General features: G+C 37.6%; 1 protein-coding gene across 1 annotated transcript in view; it reads left to right on the forward strand.

Annotated features, from left to right (window-relative positions):
- The window catches only part of TARS3 (threonyl-tRNA synthetase 3), an 81,802-nt gene that overhangs the window by 47,672 nt on the left and 13,931 nt on the right, over positions 1-20,199 (forward strand). Inside the window, exons 14-15 of the mRNA XM_077124013.1 lie at positions 3,030-3,107; positions 3,191-3,291. Of these exons, the coding sequence (XP_076980128.1) occupies positions 3,030-3,107; positions 3,191-3,291 (179 nt within the window). The remainder of the gene's footprint in view (positions 1-3,029; positions 3,108-3,190; positions 3,292-20,199) is intronic.

Here is a 20,199-nt window from a genome sequence, read left to right on the forward strand (position 1 = left end):
GAGGAGGAAAGTCAAATAAGATAGCTCACCCCAGGAAGGATGCCAGCTCACTTTACCTGCCTAGTCACGTGGAAGCAAGAAGAGAAAAAGACAATGCAGAGAGGGCTCTGGAGCTGTTTTGCTTAATTCCAAGTTTAGCATCATGAGAGAATTATGACCTCTCTAGTCCCCAGGTTCTGCATCTGTGAAATGGTGATGATGATATGATAGATGATGATGATGGTGATAGTAATAGTGGCAATAGCACCTACCTCATAAGGTTATGGTAAGCTTAAATAAAGTAACTTTTGTGATATGCATTACATGGGTACATGTAAGTGCCCAATAAAACGTTAGCTGTTGATGTTATTGCTATTATCATCACCACCACCACCTCCTCCTCCTCCTCCTCCTCCTCCTCCTCCTCATCATCATCATATCACTCCATTCATTTGGAACACGTGGGGTGTGGGGAACAAAAAGGGGAACAGATAAGGTGTGGCCTGGTATGGAAAGAAAAGGCCAAGAAGTTTCACTATTTTTTGCTCTCTTTTAATGGATTTCGCTAGTTACATAGCCAAGCCTGTGGTCACCTAAGGATATGGATTGTTCCCTAGGGGATGAGCCTGCTTCCAGTTCTGGGGAGTTTCTCTCACAATATCTACCCCGATCCAGGAATTAGTAATTGAGGATTGTAGTTTTTTCTTGTCTTCAGAAGTCTCTGAAATGGTTTGAAAGAGACATTAAGTCAACTCCAAGACTCTATCCATTATTCCTTGGGGTATCAGTCACCTTCACTCTATTTCCCCTCTCAAACTATGCCTGGCTGTGGAGTGAGCAGAATTCACTAGGAAAAGTAGTGGGCATCAGATGACTGCTTGTCCAAGTAATCAGAATGTCAGCAGCAAAAAAAATATCCTAGATTTAAACAGCTCCTAGCTTTGATTGAGTTTCATGTAGACATTTGTGTTCTCCTTGTGAAAAGAAAGAAAATCCCCTTCTCCTTGTGAAAATTAAAATCCCAAAGAAATTAGAGTTCAAATTTTCTGCCTCTCCAATTTTTAATTTAGCCTAGGCTCAACTATAGGGTTCCTGCTTGGGTATGTCTGGAAGGAGCCTGGGTTCTTCTTCAGCAGCTGGGCTCTGGACGCTTCCACTGGAACCGATATAAATCCACCACCTCCTTTGAGCTGGGTTAACCCCACGCCACATTGCTCCTGCATTCCACTTTTCTAAAGTTCCAAAGTTTCACTAAATTCCTGAGAACGTTGCTGTCCCACATCCATACAATTCCTAGCAAATTGATGTGTCCAGAGCCTAGTACATATCCAAGTCTAGACTAACGGTGTCATTGGAAGCCGGCTACACAGAGAGAGCAGGAGAGGAAAAAAGGTCTTGATTACTTCTTTACCAGGGTGCCAAGCAGCTCATGCCAGGGTGCAGAAGGCATGACATGGGAAGTAGAACAGTTCAAGCTCCCCTCAGCCATATACTTTCTCCCCCATACTGGCATAAGCCAGAGCATTTTTAGCCCATATTGGATCTTCAGGAATCTTTTGTCCTCAGAGGGCCAGTGAGAAGCAGTGTCTTCTGTTTTATTCTCTTCCCCCAAATGTTGCCTTTCTTTAGCTGTTTTCTTTTTTTTTTTTGGCGTGGGCAGGCACCAGGAATTGAACCCAGGTCTCCAGCATGGCAGGCGAGAACTCTGCCACTGAGCCACCATCGCCCCACCCTCTTTAGCGTTTTCATATCCTGAGAGCCCTTAATTCTTTCCATCACTTTAGTTGTCTTTTGTAACAGGGCCTCCTTTTCTCTGGGAAAACATACCAGTGTCTCTTCTTTCAGAAAAAAGAGTGAAAGGTGGGTGAGAGGAGTGGCCTCCTAAGCTTGTGACGCTGCCTCCATGAGGTGGCCTTCTCTGTTCCTGGGTAGAAGGGAAGCTGTGACTATAGGATTAAGGTTTTGAGGGGGCCTTCCAGGATCTCAGGAATGAAATCTCTGTCTCAGCCAAGCTCAGAACCCAAAAAAGCCTACCATGACTCCAGAAGGAGTCTGCTTTTTGGATAACTTACACTTCAGTCCTAAGATACCACCACTGCTTTGATTTCCTCATGAGGTACTTTAGTCCTAAATGCCACCCCCGCCTCATGGCCCCAGTGTGTCAGGATGATGACAAGAGTTTGGGTGGTATTTTGATAGTATTCTGGCCAGGGACTTAGGCAGGCCCAGGTGTTTTCCAAGGATGCTGTATTCACAGGAAATAATCATTAATAAAATAACCTTTTAATTAATACCTATGTGTATACCCATTCATCTTCAGAGCCAAGCATCTTCACTGCAAGCCAAGTTGAAAACATGTATGCAGTTAGGCTGAAGACCAAAGTGGGATCTTCTCCTCCCACATCCCCGTAAATTATAAAGGACTTCCCTTCCCCATCCCCCAGAAACCTGTGCAAAGGAAGAGGAAAAGCCAAAGAGAAGTGACAAGGCCTGCTGCCTTGGTCTTCTCACCTGTTCAGAGTGGTAAAGGGAGCAAGATCAAGGCTTTCATGTCTTTAATGGGTGGAGGCCCCATCTACAAGGAGAAGGGGCCTTGGAATTCTCCCCAGAAGACAGTGTGTAAGGGCAGAGGGGCCTGTACTAGAAGGAGGGCAGAAGCTTCCTCTCCCTAATGCTTACCTGGAATTTACTGGAATGATTAGATAAATTATCTTTTCTTTTCCAATTAAAATATATGGAGTGCATGGGCGGTTCAGCGGTAGAATGTTCACCTTGCATGCGGGAGACCTGGGTTCGATTCCCAGACCATGCACCCCCCCCAAAAAAAAAACTATGTTTTTCTTGAGAGCAAGTGCCATCTTAGTCATCTTTTTGTAGTCCCTGCTCAATAAAATTAGTTGAATGTAAAAGATACTCATTAAATATATATTGAACTAAAATAGACTGTAGTTAAGATTTATACTAAATTACTTTTGTGAGTTTTTTGACAAAGATAAGATGTATGATGAAATAGAAGTTTTAAATGTTTGCTTCTTTTTTTTAAAAAATAGCAACTGCAGAATAGCTTGATGGAATTTGGAAAACCATGGAATATGAATCCAGGAGATGGAGCATTTTATGGTCCTAAAGTAAGTAGATCATATGTTTCAAAAAGAGTAAAACTCAAAGAAAAATAAAAACTACCTCTAAACAAATATTCTTTAATTTACAGATTGATATAAAAATCAAGGATGCCATTGGCAGATACCATCAATGTGCTACAATTCAGCTGGATTTCCAACTACCTATTAGATTTCATCTCACCTATGTTAGGTGAGTGAATGAACATGATGAAATGACGAAGTACTCATATCCTAATTAATTGCTATCCATAACAAAGATAAACATTTAATATATGACAAGGATGTGTTATATACTCATAATATATATATTTATTAACCTACTTATAATCTAGTTTGGGATCAATTTGCCATTTCTGAGCTCATGTTCTGGTGGGAGAAGGAATTAAGTAAGCACAAGAATAGAGGTGTAAACAAAAGGCCATGAGAAGAGGGTGATCCAAACTGCTAACTCTTCTTGAGGTGGTGGGGGAAGATTTCCCAAAGCAGCTAACACACAAACACAAAAGCCTGTGTTTTGAGGAAAACATTTGGAAAATGCTTTTTTTGCCAAGGGAAAGCAGAGGAAAAATGGAAATTTGCTGAGGAAAAAAGGAAATTTCATCATAGCAAACCAGCAACATTAAAATAAAATTCTTAAAATACATGAAGTTGAGTTTGTGTGTATGTGTGTATATGTGTGTCTCTGTATATGGTGCTAAGCAGCGCATGTATGAAGTGGCATAACCACCTCCACAATTACTATTCTATTATTTCAAAAAACTTCTTTATGAAATTTTTTTCAAAACTTCATAAACTTTTTTTCAAAATTTTTTTTCAAAAAGAAGTTTATTTCAAAAAACTTCTTCTTTATAGTCACATTCTCCTCCTACCCCCAAATCCTGGCAGCCACTAATATGTTCCCCATCACTGTAGTTGTGCCTTTTCCAGAGTATCATATAAATGGACTCATATGGTATATAATTTTGAGACTGGCTTATTTCATGCACCATAATGCCTTGAAGATTGAGCCGTATTTTTGTGTGTATCAATTGTTTTTTTTTTTTGTTCTTGACTAGTATGCCCTTGTATGGATATAGCACAATTTATCTAATCACTCACTTAAGGGCATTTGGGTAGTTTCCAGTTTTTAGTGATTATGCATAGAGCTGCTATAAGCATTCATGTGTATGTTTTTTTTTTTTTTAATTTTTATTTTTTTATTAATCAAAAAAAAGAAAAGAAATTAACACAACATTTAGAAATCATTCCATTCTACACATGCACTCAGTAATTCTTAGTTTCATCACATAGATGTATGATCATCATTTCTTAGTACATTTGCATCGATTTAGGAAAAGAACTAGCAAAACAGCAGAAAAAGATAGAGAATGTTAATATAGAGAAGAGAATTAAGATAATAATACTAATAAAAATATATATATATAAAAAGGAAAAAGAAAAAACAAAAACAAAAGATACAAACACACAAACAAACAAACAAAAAACCATATTTCAGGTGCAGCTTCATTCAGTGTTCCAACCTAGTTACATTACACTTAGGTATTATTGTGCTGTCCATTTTTGAGTTTTTGTATCTAGTCCTGTTGCACAGTCTGTATCCCTTCAGCTCCAATTACCCATTATCTTACCCTGTTTCTAACTCCTGCTGGTCTCTGTTACCAATGATATATTCCAAGCTGATTCTCGAATGTCGGTTCACATCAGTGGGACCATATAGTATTTGTCCTTTAGTTCCCTGCTAGACTCACTCAGCATAATGTTCTCTAGGTCCATCCATGTTATTACATGCTTCATAAGTTTAGTCTGTCTTAAAGCTGCATAATATTCCATCGTAGGTATACGCCACAGTTTGTTTAGCCACTCGTCTGTTGATGGACAATTTGGCTGTTTCCATCTCTTTGCAATTGTAGATAATGCTGCTATAAACACTGGTGTGCAAATGTCCATCTGTGTCTTTGCCCTTAAGTCCTTTGAGTAGATACCTAGCAGTGGTATTGCTGGGTCGTAATCCATTCTGCCATTCTATGTCTTTTGATTGGGAAATTCAGTCCATTAACTTTTAGTGTTACTACTATTTGGATAATATTTTCCTCTACCATTTTGGCTTTTGTATTATATATATCATATCTGATTTTCCTTCTTTCTACACTTTACTCCATACCTCTCTCTTCTGTCTTTTCGTATCTGACTCTAGTGCTCCCTTTAGTATTTCTTGCAGAGCTGGTCTCTTGATCACAAATTCTCTCAGTGACTTTTTGTCTATAAATGTTTTAATCTCTCCTTCATTTTTGAAGGACAATTTTGCTGGATATGGAAGTCTTGGTTGGCAGTTTTTCTCTTTTAGTAATTTAAATATATCATCCCACTGTCTTCTTGCTTCCATGGTTTCTGCTGAGAAATCTACACATAGTCTTATTGGGTTTCCCTTGTATGTGACAGATTGTTTTTCTCTTGCTGCTTTCAAGATCCTCTCTTTCTCTTTGACCTCTGACATTCTAACTAGTAAATGTCTTGGAGAATGCCTATTTGGGTCTATTCTCTTTGGGGTGCGCTGCACTTCTTGGATCTGTAAATTTAGGTCTTTCATAAGAGTTGGGAAATTTTCAGTGATAATTTCTTCCATTAGTTTTTCTCCTCCTTTTCCCTTCTCTTCTCCTTCTGGGACACCCACAACACGTATATTTGTGCGCTTCATATTGTCATTCAGTTCCCTGATCCCCTGCTCAAGTTTTTCCATTCTTTTCCCTATAGTTTCTGTTTCTTTTTGGAATTCAGATGTTCCATCCTCCAGTTCACTAATTGTAGCTTCTGTCTCTTTAGATCTACCATTGTAGGTATCCATTGTTTTTTCCATTTTTTCTTCTTTGTCCTTCAGTCCCATAAGTTCTGTGATTTGTTTTTTCAGATTTTCTATTTCTTCTTTTTGTTCAGCCCATGTCTTCTTCATGTCCTCCCTCAATTTATTGATTTGGTTTTTGAAGAGTTTTTCCATTTCTGTTCGTATATTCAGCATTAGTTGTCTCAGCTCCTGTATCTCATTTGAACTATTGGTTTGTTCCTTTGACTGGGCCATATCTTCAATTTTCCGAGCGTCATCCATTATTTTCTGCTGGTGTCTGGGCATTTGATCAGATTTCCCTGGGTGTGGGACCCAGCTGGTTGAAAGCTTTTTCTGTGAAATCTCTGGGCTCTGTTTTCCTTTTCCTGCCCAGTAGGTGGCGCTCGTGGCACTCGTCTGTCTGCACGGCAGTCAGCCCGGGAAACCACGCGTGGAGGCGGGGGTCGCTGGCCGCCGCGGCTTGGGAGAGTGCCGGTCCTAATTGCCCAGCTGGCCCGAAACGCCAAGCGTGACGGGAGGGCCCCGCTATCCAACGTTCCCAGTCAGACCGGGGAGCCACGTGCGTGGAGGGGACCCCAGTTGCCAGCCGCCCCGGCCGGGAAAACGCGCACCCCTCGGGTATCTCACCGCAGCACAGCGGATTCTCCCTGCCCGTTCAGCCGTTCCAGAATGGGGTACGCTGTCTTTTTGGTCTCTGTCGTGACTCCAGGAGCTGTTTCGTATTGTTTCTGTTTCTTTAGTTGCTTTTCTGGAGGAGGAACTAAGATCCGCGCGTCTTACTAAGCCGCCATCTTCTCCGGAAGTCATCATGTGTATATTTTTGAATGAATATAAGTTTTCATTTATCTAGGGCAAATAACTGGGAGTGAGATTATGAGGTCATATGGTAAGTGTATTTTTAACTTAATATGAAGCTGCCAAACTGTTTTCCAGATTGGCTATACCATTTTGCTATCTCATCAGCGTGTGTGAGAGTGCTAGGTATTTCACGTCTTTGTCAGCATTTGATATTGTCAGATTTAGTTTGTTTATTTTTTTGTTGTTGTTAAGCTGTTCTAACAAGTATGTAGTGATATCTCACTGTGGTAGGATTTTGTATTTCCATAATAGCTAATAATGTTACGATCTTTTGATGTATTTATTTGCTAGTCGTTTATCCTCTTTGGTCAAGTGTCTTAAGTCTTTTGCCCATTTTTTAATTGGGTTGTTTGTTTTCCTGCTGTTGAGTTTTAAGTGCCCTTTATGTATTCTTGATGTAAGCTCTTTGATGGATATGTGATTTACAAAAATTTACTACCAGTCTGTAGCTTATTTCTTTTTTCATTTTAATTGTGTCTTAGCTTTTCATCTTGAGTTTTTAATTTTGAAGTCTACAATTTATTGTATGGGTCATGCTTTTGATGTCTATGAGCTGCTTGAGCTCAGGTCATGAAAATTATCTCCTATGTTTTATCTTAAAAGTTTTCCTGTTTTAAGTCTTCATTTAGATATAAGATCCATTTTGAGTTAATTTTTGTATATAATGTGAAGTTTAGGTAGGTCAGGGTTTATTTTATTTTATTTATTTATTTTTAATTTAAGGAAACAAACAATACACTTAGAACCAACAGTGGATATCTTAGTTAGCTTAACCATAGGCATATTTAAAGTATCTATACAATCATTGTAAAGCCTGTGTTTGCACAGTAAGTTTCATAAACCAATTTAAAATTAAGACAACAAGGAAGAAGTCTACATATTCAGATAGCAAAGTTCTTAAATTCTAAATATTAAAAACTAACTTAGATACCATTTGATCAGTTGTCAAAACTGTGAATATTCTCGAAATATCAAGTAGAAAGTTATTACAAATAATCTGCATTGCTGTAGTAATGACCTATGTTACTAAATATTTTCCTTATTTCAGAAAAATATGAAAAGGCAAATATTTTAACCATTAACATATGGAAATCTTAACTACCTAAAATAGATATCCTAGTTAGCTTATCCATAGGCATGTTAAAAAAAAACTTAAGTAATCATCATAAAGCCTGTTTATACAATGTATTTCATAAACCAATTTAAAATGAAAGCAAGGAAGGAAAAAAATCTATAAATACAGATATCACAGTTATTTGAACTCTAAATATTAAACAGTATCTTAAATACCGCTTGATTAACTATCAAAACTGTGTACGTTCTCAAAATATCAAGTAAAAACTTATTACAAATATCACCTTTGGGGGACTTCCGGAGAAGATGGCGGCTTAGTAAGACGCACGGGTCTTAGTTCCTCCTCCAAAACAGCAACTAAAGAAACAGAAACAATACGAAACAGCTCCCGGAGCCACGACAGAGACCAAAAAGACAGCGTACCCCATTCTGGAACAGCTGAACGGGCAGGGAGAATCCGCTGCAGTGAGATACCCGAGGGGCGCGTGCTTTCCCAGGCCAGGGCGGCTGGCGACCTGGGTCCCTTCCACACACGTGGCTTCCCAGTCCGACTGGGAACGTTGGATAGCGGGGCCCTCCCACCATGCTTGGCGTCTTGGGCCAGCTGGGCAATTTGGACCAGCACTCCCCCAAGCCGCGGTGGCTGGCGACCCCCACCTCCACGCGCGGTTTCCCTGGCCGACTGCGAGATTCGGATTGGCAAGTTAAAGGAGCCACAGCATCTTTTACTGGTGGGACCCGCAGACAGACGAGTGCCACGAGCGCCACCTACTGGGCAGGAAAAGGAAAACAGAGCCCAGAGATTTCACAGAAAAACCTTTCAACCAGCCGGGTCCCACACCCAGGGAAATCTGATCAAATGCCCAGACACCAGCAGAAAATAACGGATCACGCTTGGAAAATTGAAGATATGGCCCAGTCAAAGGAACAAACCAGTAGTTCAAATGAGATACAGGAGCTGAGACAACTAATGCTGAATATATGAACAGAAATGAAAAACCTCTTCAAAAACCAAATCAATAAATTGAGGGAGGACATGAAGAGGACATGGGCTGAACAAAAAGAAGAAATAGAAAATCTGAAAAAACAAATCACAGAACTTATGGGAGTGAAGGACAAAGTAGAAAAGATGGAAAAAACAATGGATACCTACAATGGTAGATCTAAAGAGACAGAAGCTACAATTAGTGAACTGGAGGATGGAAGATCTGAATTCCAAAAAGAAACAGAAACTATAGGGAAAAAAATGGAAAAACCTGAGCAGGGGATCAGGGAACTGAATGACAATATGAAGCGCACAAATATACGTGTTGTGGGTGTCCCAGAAGGAGAAGAGAAGGGAAAAGGAGGAGAAAAACTAATGGAAGAAATTATCACTGAAAATTTCCCAACTCTTATGAAAGACCTAAATTTACAGATCCAAGAAGTGCAGCACACCCCAAAGAGATTAGACCCAAATAGGTGTTTTCCAAGACACTTACTAGTTAGAATGTCAGAGATCAAAGAGAAAGAGAGGATCTTGAAAGCAGCAAGAGAAAAACAATCTGTCACATACAAGGGAAACCCAATAAGACTATGTGTAGATTTCTCAGCAGAAACCATGGAAGCAAGAAGACAGTGGGATGATATATTTAAATTACTAAAAGAGAAAAACTGCCAACCAAGACTTCCATATCCAGCAAAATTGTCCTTCAAAAATGAAGGAGAGATTAAAACATTTATAGACAAAAAGTCACTGAGAGAATCTGTGACCAAGAGACCAGCTCTGCAAGAAATACTAAAGGGAGCACTAGAGTCAGATACGAAAAGACAGAAGAGAGAGGTATGGAGTAAAGTGTAGAAAGAAGGAAAATCAGATATGATATATATAATACAAAAGCCAAAATGGTAGAGGAAAATATTATCCAAACAGTAATAACACTGAAAGTTAATGGACTGAATTCCCCAATCAAAAGACTTAGACTGGCAGAATGGATTACAACCCAGCAATACCACTGCTAGGTATCTACTCAAAGGACTTAAGGGCAAAGACACAGATGGACATTTGCACACCAGTGTTTATAGCAGCATTATTTACAATTGCAAAGAGATGGAAACAGCCAAAATGTCCATCAACAGACGAGTGGCTAAACAAACTGTGGCGTATACCTACGATGGAATATTATGCAGCTTTAAGACAGACTAAACTTATGAAGCATGTAATAACATGGATGGACCTAGAGAACATTATGCTGAGTGAGTCTAGCCAAAAACTAAAGGACAAATACTGTATGGTCCCATTGATGTGAACCGACATTCGAGAATCAACTTGGAATATATCATTGGTAACAGAGACCAGCAGGAGTTAGAAACAGGGTAAGATAATGGGTAATTGGAGCTGATGGGATACAGACTGTGCAACAGGACTAGATACAAAAACTCAAAAATGGACAGCACAATAATACCTAATTGTAATGTAACTATGTTAAAACACTGAATGAAGCTGCACCTGAACTATAGTTTTTTGTTTGTTTGTTTGTATCTTTTGTTGTTGTTTTTTCTTTTTCCTTTTATATATATATATATATTTATTATTATTATTATTATTTTAATTCTCTTCTCTATATTAACATTCTATATCTTTTTCTGCTGTTTTGCTAGTTCTTTTCCTAAATCGATGCAAATGTACTAAGAAATGATGATCATACATCTATGTGATGATACTAAGAATTACTGAGTGCATATGTAGAATGGAATGATTTCTAAATGTTGTGTTAATTTTTTTCTTTTTTTGATTAATAAAAAAAAATATCACCTTTGCTATAGTAGTGAACTGTGTAACTAAATATTTTCAAATTTGTGATTTTAAGAATTTATTTTATCTAATATTACCCTATTACCATAACTACCTATGGTTTGTTTTTTTAAATGATTTTTTAGTTGTAAAATATAACATATATATACATATACACAAAGAAAAGAAAGAAAAAAACCAACAATTTTCAAAGTACACTTCAACAAACAGCTACCAATCAGGTCCCAGAGTTTGTCATGGGCTACCACGCCTTCATCTCAGATTTTTCCTTTCAGCTGTTCTAAAACACTGGTGGCTTTATCAGAGTCATAATAATAGAATCATATAGTATCCTTCCTTTTGTGTCTGGCTTATTTCACTCAGCATTATGTCCTTAAGGTTCATTCACATTGTCATATGTTTCAGGACATCATTTTGTCTAAATGCTGCATAATATTCCATCATATGTATATACCACATTTTGTTTATCCACTCATCTGTTGATGGACACCTGGCTGGTTTCCATCTCCTGGCAATTGTGAATAGTGCCGCTATGAACATCAGTGTGCAAATGTCTGTTCGTGTCTGCCTTCAACTCTTCTGGATATATACCAAATATTGGTATTACTGGGTCATAGGGCAACTCGATATTTAGTTTTCTGAGGAAATGCCAAACAGATTTTCACAGCAGCTGAACCGTTTTACATTCCCACCAACAGTGAATAAGTGTTCCAATTTCTCCACATCCTCTCCAACATTTATTGTTTCCTGTTTGTTTAATAGCAGCCATTCTTATCGGTGTGAGGTGATATGTCATTGTTGTCTTAATTTCCATTTCCCTTATAGCTAATGAAGATGAGCAGCTCTTCATATGCTTTTTAGCCATCTGTATCTGCTCTTCAGAAAGTGGCTACTCATTTCCTCTGCCCATTTTATAATTGGATTGTTTGTTCTTTTGTTGGTGAGCTATATAATTTCATTTTATATACAGGATATCAAGCCTTTATCCAATATGTGGTTTCCAAATATTTTCTCCCATTGAGTTGGCTGCCTCTTCACCTTTTTAACAAAGTCCTTTGAGGCACAAGAAGTTCTTGATCTTAAGGAGTTCCCATTTATCTATATATTTTTTCACAGCTTGTGCTTTAGGTGTAAAGTTTAAGAAGTTGCCTCCTATTCCTAGATCTTGAAGATGTTTCCCTACATTTGTTTCAAGAAGTTTTATGGTACTGGCTCTTATATTTAGGTCTTTGATCCATTTTAAATTAATTTTTGTAAAGGGTATAAGGCAGGGATCCTCTTTCACTCTTTTGGCTATTGAAATCCAGCTCTCCCATATCCATTTATTGAAAAGACTATTCTGTCCCAATTCAGTGGATTTGGGGGCCTTATCGAAGATCCAATGTCCATAAATTTGGTGGTCAATCTCTGCACTCTCAATTCTATTCGACTGATCAGTCCTTCTTTCTTTGTGCCAGTACTGTGCTGTTTGAACCACTGTGGCTTTATAGTAAGCTTTAAAGTCAGGAAGTGATAGACCTCCCAGTTTGCTCTTCTTTTTAAGGATATCTTTAACTATTTGAGGTCTCTTTCCCTTCCATGTAAATTTGATAACCAATTTTTATGAGTCTGCAAATTAAGTTGTTGGGATTTTTATTGTTATTGCAATGGGTCTGTAGATCAGTTTGGGTAGAATTGACATCTTGACGATATTCTGCCTTCCTATCCGTGAGCATGGAATATCTTCCCATTGATTTAGGTCATTTTTAATATCTTTTAGCAATTTTTTGTAATTTTCTATGTATAAGTCCTTGACATCCATGGTTAGGCTTATTTCTAGATACCTAATTCTTCTGGTTGCTATTCTGAATGGAATTTTTTCCTTAATTGTCACCTCAGATAGATCATTGGTTGTGTATGGAAACATTATTGATTTTTGTACTTAATCTTGTATCCTGCCACTATGCTGAATTTGTTAAGAATTTTCACATCTGTGCTCATTAGGGAGATTGGTCTGTAGTTTCCTTTCTTGTATTGTCTTTATCTGATTTTGGTATTAGAGTGATGTTAGCGTCATAAAATAGGTAGCGTTCCCTTTTCTTCAATTTTTTGAGCAGAGTTTGAGCAGGACTGGAGGCAGTCCTTTTTGAAAAGTTTGATAAAATTCTCTTGTGAAGCCATTAGGTCCTGGGCTTTTTTTTTTTTTTTTTTTTTTTTGTGGAAAGATTTTTGATGACTGATTGGATCTCTTTATTTGTAATTGGTTTGTTGAGATCTTGTCGGTATAGGTAATTTGTGTTTCTGGGAATTTGTCCATTTCATCTAAGTTATCTAGTTTGTTGGCTTATGATTGTTCATAGTATTCTCTTACCATTTTTTAAATTTCTTCATGATCTGTGGTAACAAACTCCCTCTCATTTCTGATTTTAATTATTTGTGGTGTCCTCTCTCATTTCTTCTTTTTTAGTCTAGCTAGGGGACATCAATTTTGTTAATTTTTCTCAAAGAACCAACTTTAGTTTTGTGGGCTTTCTATTGTTTTATTGCTCTCCAGTTTATTTCTGCTTTAGTCTTTATTATTTTTCTTTTTTATTTGCTTTGGGGTTAGTTTGCTGCTCTTTCTCTAAATTCTGTAGATGAGCAGTGAAATCCTCAAATTTTGGTCATTCTTGTTTTTTAAAATAGGCATTTAAGGCAGTGAATTTCCCTCTTAGCACTGCCTTTGCTACATTCCATAAGTTTTGATATGTTGTATTCTCATTATCATTTGTCTCCAGATGTTTATTGATTTCTCTAGCAATTTCTCCCTTGTCCCACTGATTATTTAATAATGTGTTGTTTAATCTCCATATATTTGTGCAAGCTCTGGTTCTTTGGTGATTATTAATTGCCAACTTTATTCCATTGTGATCAGAGAAAGTACTTTGGATAATTTCAATCTTATTAAATTTATAAAAACTCATTTTATGTCCCCGTATATGATCTATCCTGGAGAACTTTCCATGTGCTCTAGAGAAGAATGTGTATCCTAGTGTTTTGGGATTTAATGATCTGTGTATGTCTACTAGATCTAATTCATTTATTCTATTCTTTAGGTTTTCTATATCCTTGCTGATCCTCCATGTGGTAGTTCTGTCTATAGCAGACAGTGGTGTACTGAAATCTCCCACTATTACTGTTGATATGTCTATAGCTCCCTTCAGTTTTTCCAATATGTGCCTCATGTACTTTGGAGCTCCTTTGTTGACATACATATTTATGATTATTATTTTTTCCTGGTGAATTGTCCCTTTTATTAATAGTAGTATCCTTCTTTGTCTCTTATGATGTCTTTACATTTAAAGTTTATTTTGTCTGATATTAGTATAGCTACTTCTGCTTTCTTTTGGTTATAGCTTGCATATAGATCTTTTCCATCCTTTCACTTTCAGTCTAACTGTCCTTGAGTTTAAGATGTGTCTCTTGTAAACAACATAAAGGTGGATTATGTTTTTTGATCCATTCTGTCAGTCTGTATTTTTTATTTGGTGAGTTTAGTTAATTAACATTCAAAGTAATTACTGTAAGAGCAGTTCTTGATTTTCTCTGTTGGTTTTCAGTTTTTAATTTCCTTGATTTCTGTATTATTTCCATCCTTTTTTTCTCTTTGAGTTTATTTTGCTTTATTTTTCTGGTTTCTTAAGGTGTAAATTTAGGTTGTTGATTTGAAATGCCTCCTTTTCTAATATAAAAAAATTTAATGCAGAGGCTTGCATTCTGCAAAGGTCCAGATTGTTATATTTTAGGTTTTATGAGCCATACAGCCTTTTTTGCAACAAACTCAGCTTTACCGTTGTAGTGCAAAAGCAGCCATAGACAATATGTAAACAAATGGTTGTGGTTATGTCCCAATAAAACTTTATTTATAAAAATGGACTGTGAGCTGAAAATGGCCCATAAACTATAGTTTCCTGACCCCTGATTTCATGCTGTAAATTTTCCTCTAAGTACTACTTTAAGATGCATTCTACAACTTTTGATAAGTTGTATTTTCATTTTCAATCAGTTAAAAATATTCTCTAATTTCCCTTAAGACTTGCTTTTTTGATTCATGGATTATTTTGAAATGTGTTGTTTAATGATTTACCGGTTACCTTTATGTTATTGATTTCTACTTCAATTCTATATTGTTAGAAAACATTTTGTATGATATCAGTTATTTTAGTAGTGTTAAAATTCAAATGTTCTATTTGAACTTGAAAAGAATGTGTGTTCTTCTGTTGTGAATGTAGCGTTTTATAAAAGTCAATTAGATATTGTTGGTTGAAGGCTTTATTTATGGTTACTCCTTCTCTCTCCTTGTTGATTTTTTCTCTATTTTTCTGTTGGTGACTGAGAAAGGAGTTTTAGAGTCCATGCCTTTAATTATGGATTTCTCCTTTCAGTTCTGTTAGCTTTTCTTTCATTTGTTTTAAAAATCTGTTGGTAGAGATTTATATGTCCTACCTATGGACTTAGGATTTTATATGTCCTCCTGGTAACTGACTCTTTCTTAAGTATGTGATGTCCCAGTTTATCCTTGGTAATTTTCCTTGCCCTGAAGTCTCTTTTGTCTGATATGAATATAGCCACTTCAGCTTTCTTTTGGTTAGTGTTTGCATATTATATTTCTTCCCATCCTTTTACATTTTAGCTTTTTATTTTGAAATAATTTCAAATTTACAGGGTGGTTGCAAAAATAGTACAAACCCCATACAGAGAGAAAACTCTAACATATTCCCACCTTCCTGTGCCTAGATACCTGGTTCCACCAGTTTTAACATTTTGCTGTCCTTCCTTCCCTCCTTCCTTCCCTCTTCCTTCCCTCCCCATCTGTCTATCTATTGTCTGAACATCTCAGAGCAGGTTGCACACATTATATTCCTTGTGCACATAATACTTCCATGTACATTTCCTACAAAGAATATTCACTTAGTCAAGTTCAAGAAATGTAACTTTGATATGAAGCTTATATTCTATATTTCACTTTTTCTGTATGTCCCAATAATGTCCATTTGAGCCTTTTCTCCTCCATTCTTAATTCCATCCAGTATCATGTATTGCATTTGCCATCATCTGTTTAGTTTCCCTTTCTTTTTTAAGGCAGAAGTGATATATATAACACAAATCTTTCCATCCCACCCCTCCCAAGCATACCATTCAGTGGGATTAATCATCGCATTCCCAGTGTTGGAGCATTCTCACTACCACTCATCATTAGAACATTCTCTTCATCTCAGACAGAAACTCTACACTCATTTTGCTTTAACTCCCCACTGCCCATGCCCCCCACCCTGGTAACTTGTACTTTACTTTCTATCTCTATAAGCTTGCAATATTCTCGGATATTTTCTTTGTGATTGCCATGGGGCTTAAACTTAACAACCTAACAATCTCATTTGCTTTGATGCCAACTTAACTTTAATAGCATATATAAACTTTGTTCCTATATCTTCTTTCCCCCCTACTTTTATGTAGTTCTTTTTATGAATGACATATTTATACATTATGAGCCCCTTACCATTAGTTTACCATTGCATTTTATGCATTTGCCTTTTAGATCCCATAGGAAGTAAAAAATGGAGTTACAAACCAAAAATATAATGTCTGAAATTTATATCCATCCATATCATTATCTTTATCAGAGAGATTATTTCTTTTTGTGGCTTGTAGTCAGTTGTCTGGTGTCCTTTCCTTTCAACCTGCAGAACTCCCTTTAGCATTACTTGTAAGGCCGGTCTAGTGGTGACAAAGTCCTTCTGCTTTTGATTATCTGGGAATGTATTAATTCCTCCCTCATTTTTGAAGAGCAGTTTTGCTGGGTATTGAATCCTTGATTGGCAGAGTGTTTTTGGTTTTTTGGTGTTTTTTTTTTTCTTTTAGCACTTTAAATATGTCTTCCCACTGCTTCTTCTTTCCTTTATAGTTTCTAATAAGAAATTGGCCCTTGATCTTATTGAGGCTCCCTTCTGTGCAGCACATTTCTCTCTTGTAACTTTCACGATCCTCCATCTTTGGTATTGACAGTTTGATTATAGCATGTTGTGGTCTGGGTCTATCGGGTTCATCCCATTAGGAATTTGTTGTGCACCTTGGATGTGCATATTCATGTCTTTTTTGTTAAATTTAGGAAATTTTCAGCCATTATTTCTTTGAATGTTCTTTCTGCTCCTTTCTCTCTTTTTTCTCCTTCTGAGAGTCCCATAAGTGTGTATTGGTGTGCTTGATGGTATCCCACAGGTTCCTCAGGCTCTGTTCAATTTTCTTTATTCTTTTTTCTTTCTGCTCAGATGGAATGATTTCAATTTTCTTATCTTTAAGTTAACTGATTCTTTCTTCTGCCAGTTCCAGTCTGCTGTTGAACTCCTCTAAAGAATTTTAAATTTCTGTTACTGTGGTCGTCAGCTCAGTTGGGTTTCTTGTCATAATTTTCATCACTCTACTGATATTCTCTTTATGTTCACCAGTGGTTTTCTTGCTTTCCTTTAGTTCTTTGTCCGTATTGTCCTTTAGCCCCTTGAGCATGATTACAAACATTTTTTTAAATCTTTTTGTGAAATGTTCTTATCCACAGTCTTATCCTACTCACTGATGGTTTCTAATATTTTAATCTTCTTTGCCTGGGCCGTCACTTCCTATTTCTTCTTATGTTTTTTTTTAAATTTTTTTGTTGAAATCTGTACATTTTGATGTTCTAGTGTTTTATCACTGGAGTTTAGACTTGGAGGTATTTGTTCCTTAAGCTTATCTCTACCTAGTGTTATGACAGACCTTTCCTTCAATGCTAGGGAGCTAACAAAAACGAGAAAATACCTTTCCCTGCTTTTACAGATCAACCTCTTTACTTTTTCTCCTTCAGAATTTATCCATACAAAGAATTTAGTGAACAGCTCCAAGGCAAAACTTATTGGCCTCCCTAATCCTTTCTGTGCATGCGTCTGTGCATGTCTTGGGTGTGTGTGCATGGTCCTTCCCTGTTTACATGGATACGAATGTCTCCTGTTAGGAAACAGTTTCCTCACACTCCTGGGCACTGTACTGTATGTCTTACAGCAAGCATTCTCCTGCCACAGGCAGTACTTGTATGCTCTCCCACAGCGTTCTGGAGGAGAGCTCTCTTGAGCCTCCTTCCACAGGCAGAGCAAGTTCTTGAATAGAGAGTCCCTCAGGTGATCACCAAACAGATTGCAGCAGACATGCACCCTCCCTGTATGTACACAGGGGTTACTGGGCTCTCTCTGGAACCAGGACCAGGGCACTGCACTGGGAGCACAGGCCGGCTGTGTGCTAAGGCAGTGAGTGATGGGGCTTGGGGCTGGCCAGGGCCCCACAATATCCTACCACTTTGAAGGGCCATTTTTTGATTCAGTGCTTGCCCTGTTACTCCAATCCTTTAACTGTTTTCTGGAACTTTTAGAAAGATGTTTCTGCCACTTTTTGCTGGTTGTTCAAAGATTTTGTTGGGGGGTGGAGTTCTGAAGTATCTCACTCCATCATCTTGATTGGGCCAGGGCTAACAGTTTTTTTAAGTGAATGTGCTGGTGACAAATTCTCTTTGTTTTCCTTCATCTGTGAATATCTTTATTTCACCTCCATCTCTCTGGATAGGTGGTTATTTACTTTCAGCATTTAAAAAATATTTTTTCACTTTTTGCCTTTGTATATTCTGATGATAAATCTGCGTAATTTGACACATTTTTCTCTTATATGTCATAAGTTGTTTGTCTCTTGCTGCTTTCAGTATTTTTTTCTTTGTCTTAATTTTGAGCAGTTTGATTATGATAACTCTGAGCATGGATTTATTTTAGTTTATTTCGCCAAACATCTTGAATCTGTACATTTAGGTCTTTTGCAAAAATTGGTTTTCAGCTACTAATTTTCCATGTTTGTTTCTTTGCTGGACTTTTTATCTTTCCAGTCATATCAAGAAAGTTTACTTTTACTTCTTGAATCACATTTATGATAGCTGTTTTTAGTCTCTGATAATCCCATCATATATGTCATCTCAGTACTAGATTTCTCTTGCAAATTGAGATTTCCTCATGTTTCATATGCTGAGTAAGTTTGGATTGTATTCTGGAAATTTTGAATATTTTGTTATGAGCTGCTGCATGTTGTTTAAATCCTAGAAGAACTTTTTTGTTTGTTTTTATGCAATCATTGTGCCTGGTTAGAGTCAGGTTACAATTTCCAGTTTGGCTTCTGTGGACTGTGGTTCACTTCTGTTTTCAACAGGTCTCAAAGCCTTTTGTGTTCTGTTTAGGGTATATCTGTATATATGTTCAGTTCAGAGGTAAGACCAGGAGTTCATGCACTATTTATGGAATAGCTCTTCTCTGTGATTTCCCTGATACTTTTCAGTTCACTGGGGTTCCTTTTAGTTGTCCTTCCACCTGAAAGCTGGGGCTTTGGCTTCTCTGCTGTACTCTGCACTTTGTATGACTAAACCTGTGTTGGAGACGAAACATCAGAAGATCAGAGAGAAAGAAAAAGCAACAAGGGTTTACCCTATGCTGTTGGGATCATAGCTATTCTGGTCACATAGAAAGGATTCTCTTCCCTCAGAGTCTTAGGTGCCTGTTTAGTATCTGCTGCCTCTCTGCCGCTAGGGGAATGTCTAGTAGTTGAGAAAAGAACATCAAAGAAAGGAAGAAGAAAACCAGCAAAACAGAATTTCTTCTACTCATTCTGAAACATAGGAGTTATCTTCTGGCTCCTTGACCAGAAAGTGGTTTCTCTCGGTTTAGGGCTGCCTTTGACTCTAGTCCAAGCAATAGCGGAGGACAAAATTGTGGGAAACTCGCTGCTGGTTTGGTGGAACTTGGAATTTGGATCTCCTTCACAAGCCACCTGTTTTTAGTTTCCTGGCTCCCATACCAAATACCGTCCAAAGAATTGGCTTAAACAATGGGAAATGATTGGCTCATAGTTTGAGGATAGGAGAAGTCCAAAATCAAGGCATCATCAGGCAGTGCTTTCTTAGAAGACTAGTATTCTGGGGCTGGCTGCTGGTGATTGCTGGTCCTTGGCTTTTCTGTCACCTGATAGCCTCTCCTGGCTTCTCGGTTCTGTGAACTTCCAGCTTCTGATTGCTCCCTGTGTGGTTTGACGCTCTGTGACCTTCCCTAGAAGACTTTCATTAATAAAAATAGGACCCATCCTGACTCAGCTGGGCCACACCTTAACCGAATCACCTCATCAAAGGGTCCTATTTACAATGGGGTCACATCCACAAGAATGGATTAAGATTAAGAACATATTTCTGGGATGCATAGCTCCAAACCACCACAGCCTGTTACTTTTCAGAGTCCTTATATAGCTGCCCCATACATTCCCCCCAGAATACGCACTGGCCTTCAGTAAGAGAGGATGAAGTGTGCTTTCTCCATTTTGCCTGGAACCAACTTCTATTTAAAGACCCATTAAGTTAAAAATGTAATAGAAATTAACAATATCTTTTTTACCATATCCAATTTCAGATATAGTAATTTCAATTTCCCACAAGTTTTTGAGTTCTCTTTCACTCAAAATAATAA

Source organism: Tamandua tetradactyla, chromosome 12 (assembly GCF_023851605.1).
Source record: "Tamandua tetradactyla isolate mTamTet1 chromosome 12, mTamTet1.pri, whole genome shotgun sequence".
Taxonomy (NCBI): domain Eukaryota; kingdom Metazoa; phylum Chordata; class Mammalia; order Pilosa; family Myrmecophagidae; genus Tamandua; species Tamandua tetradactyla.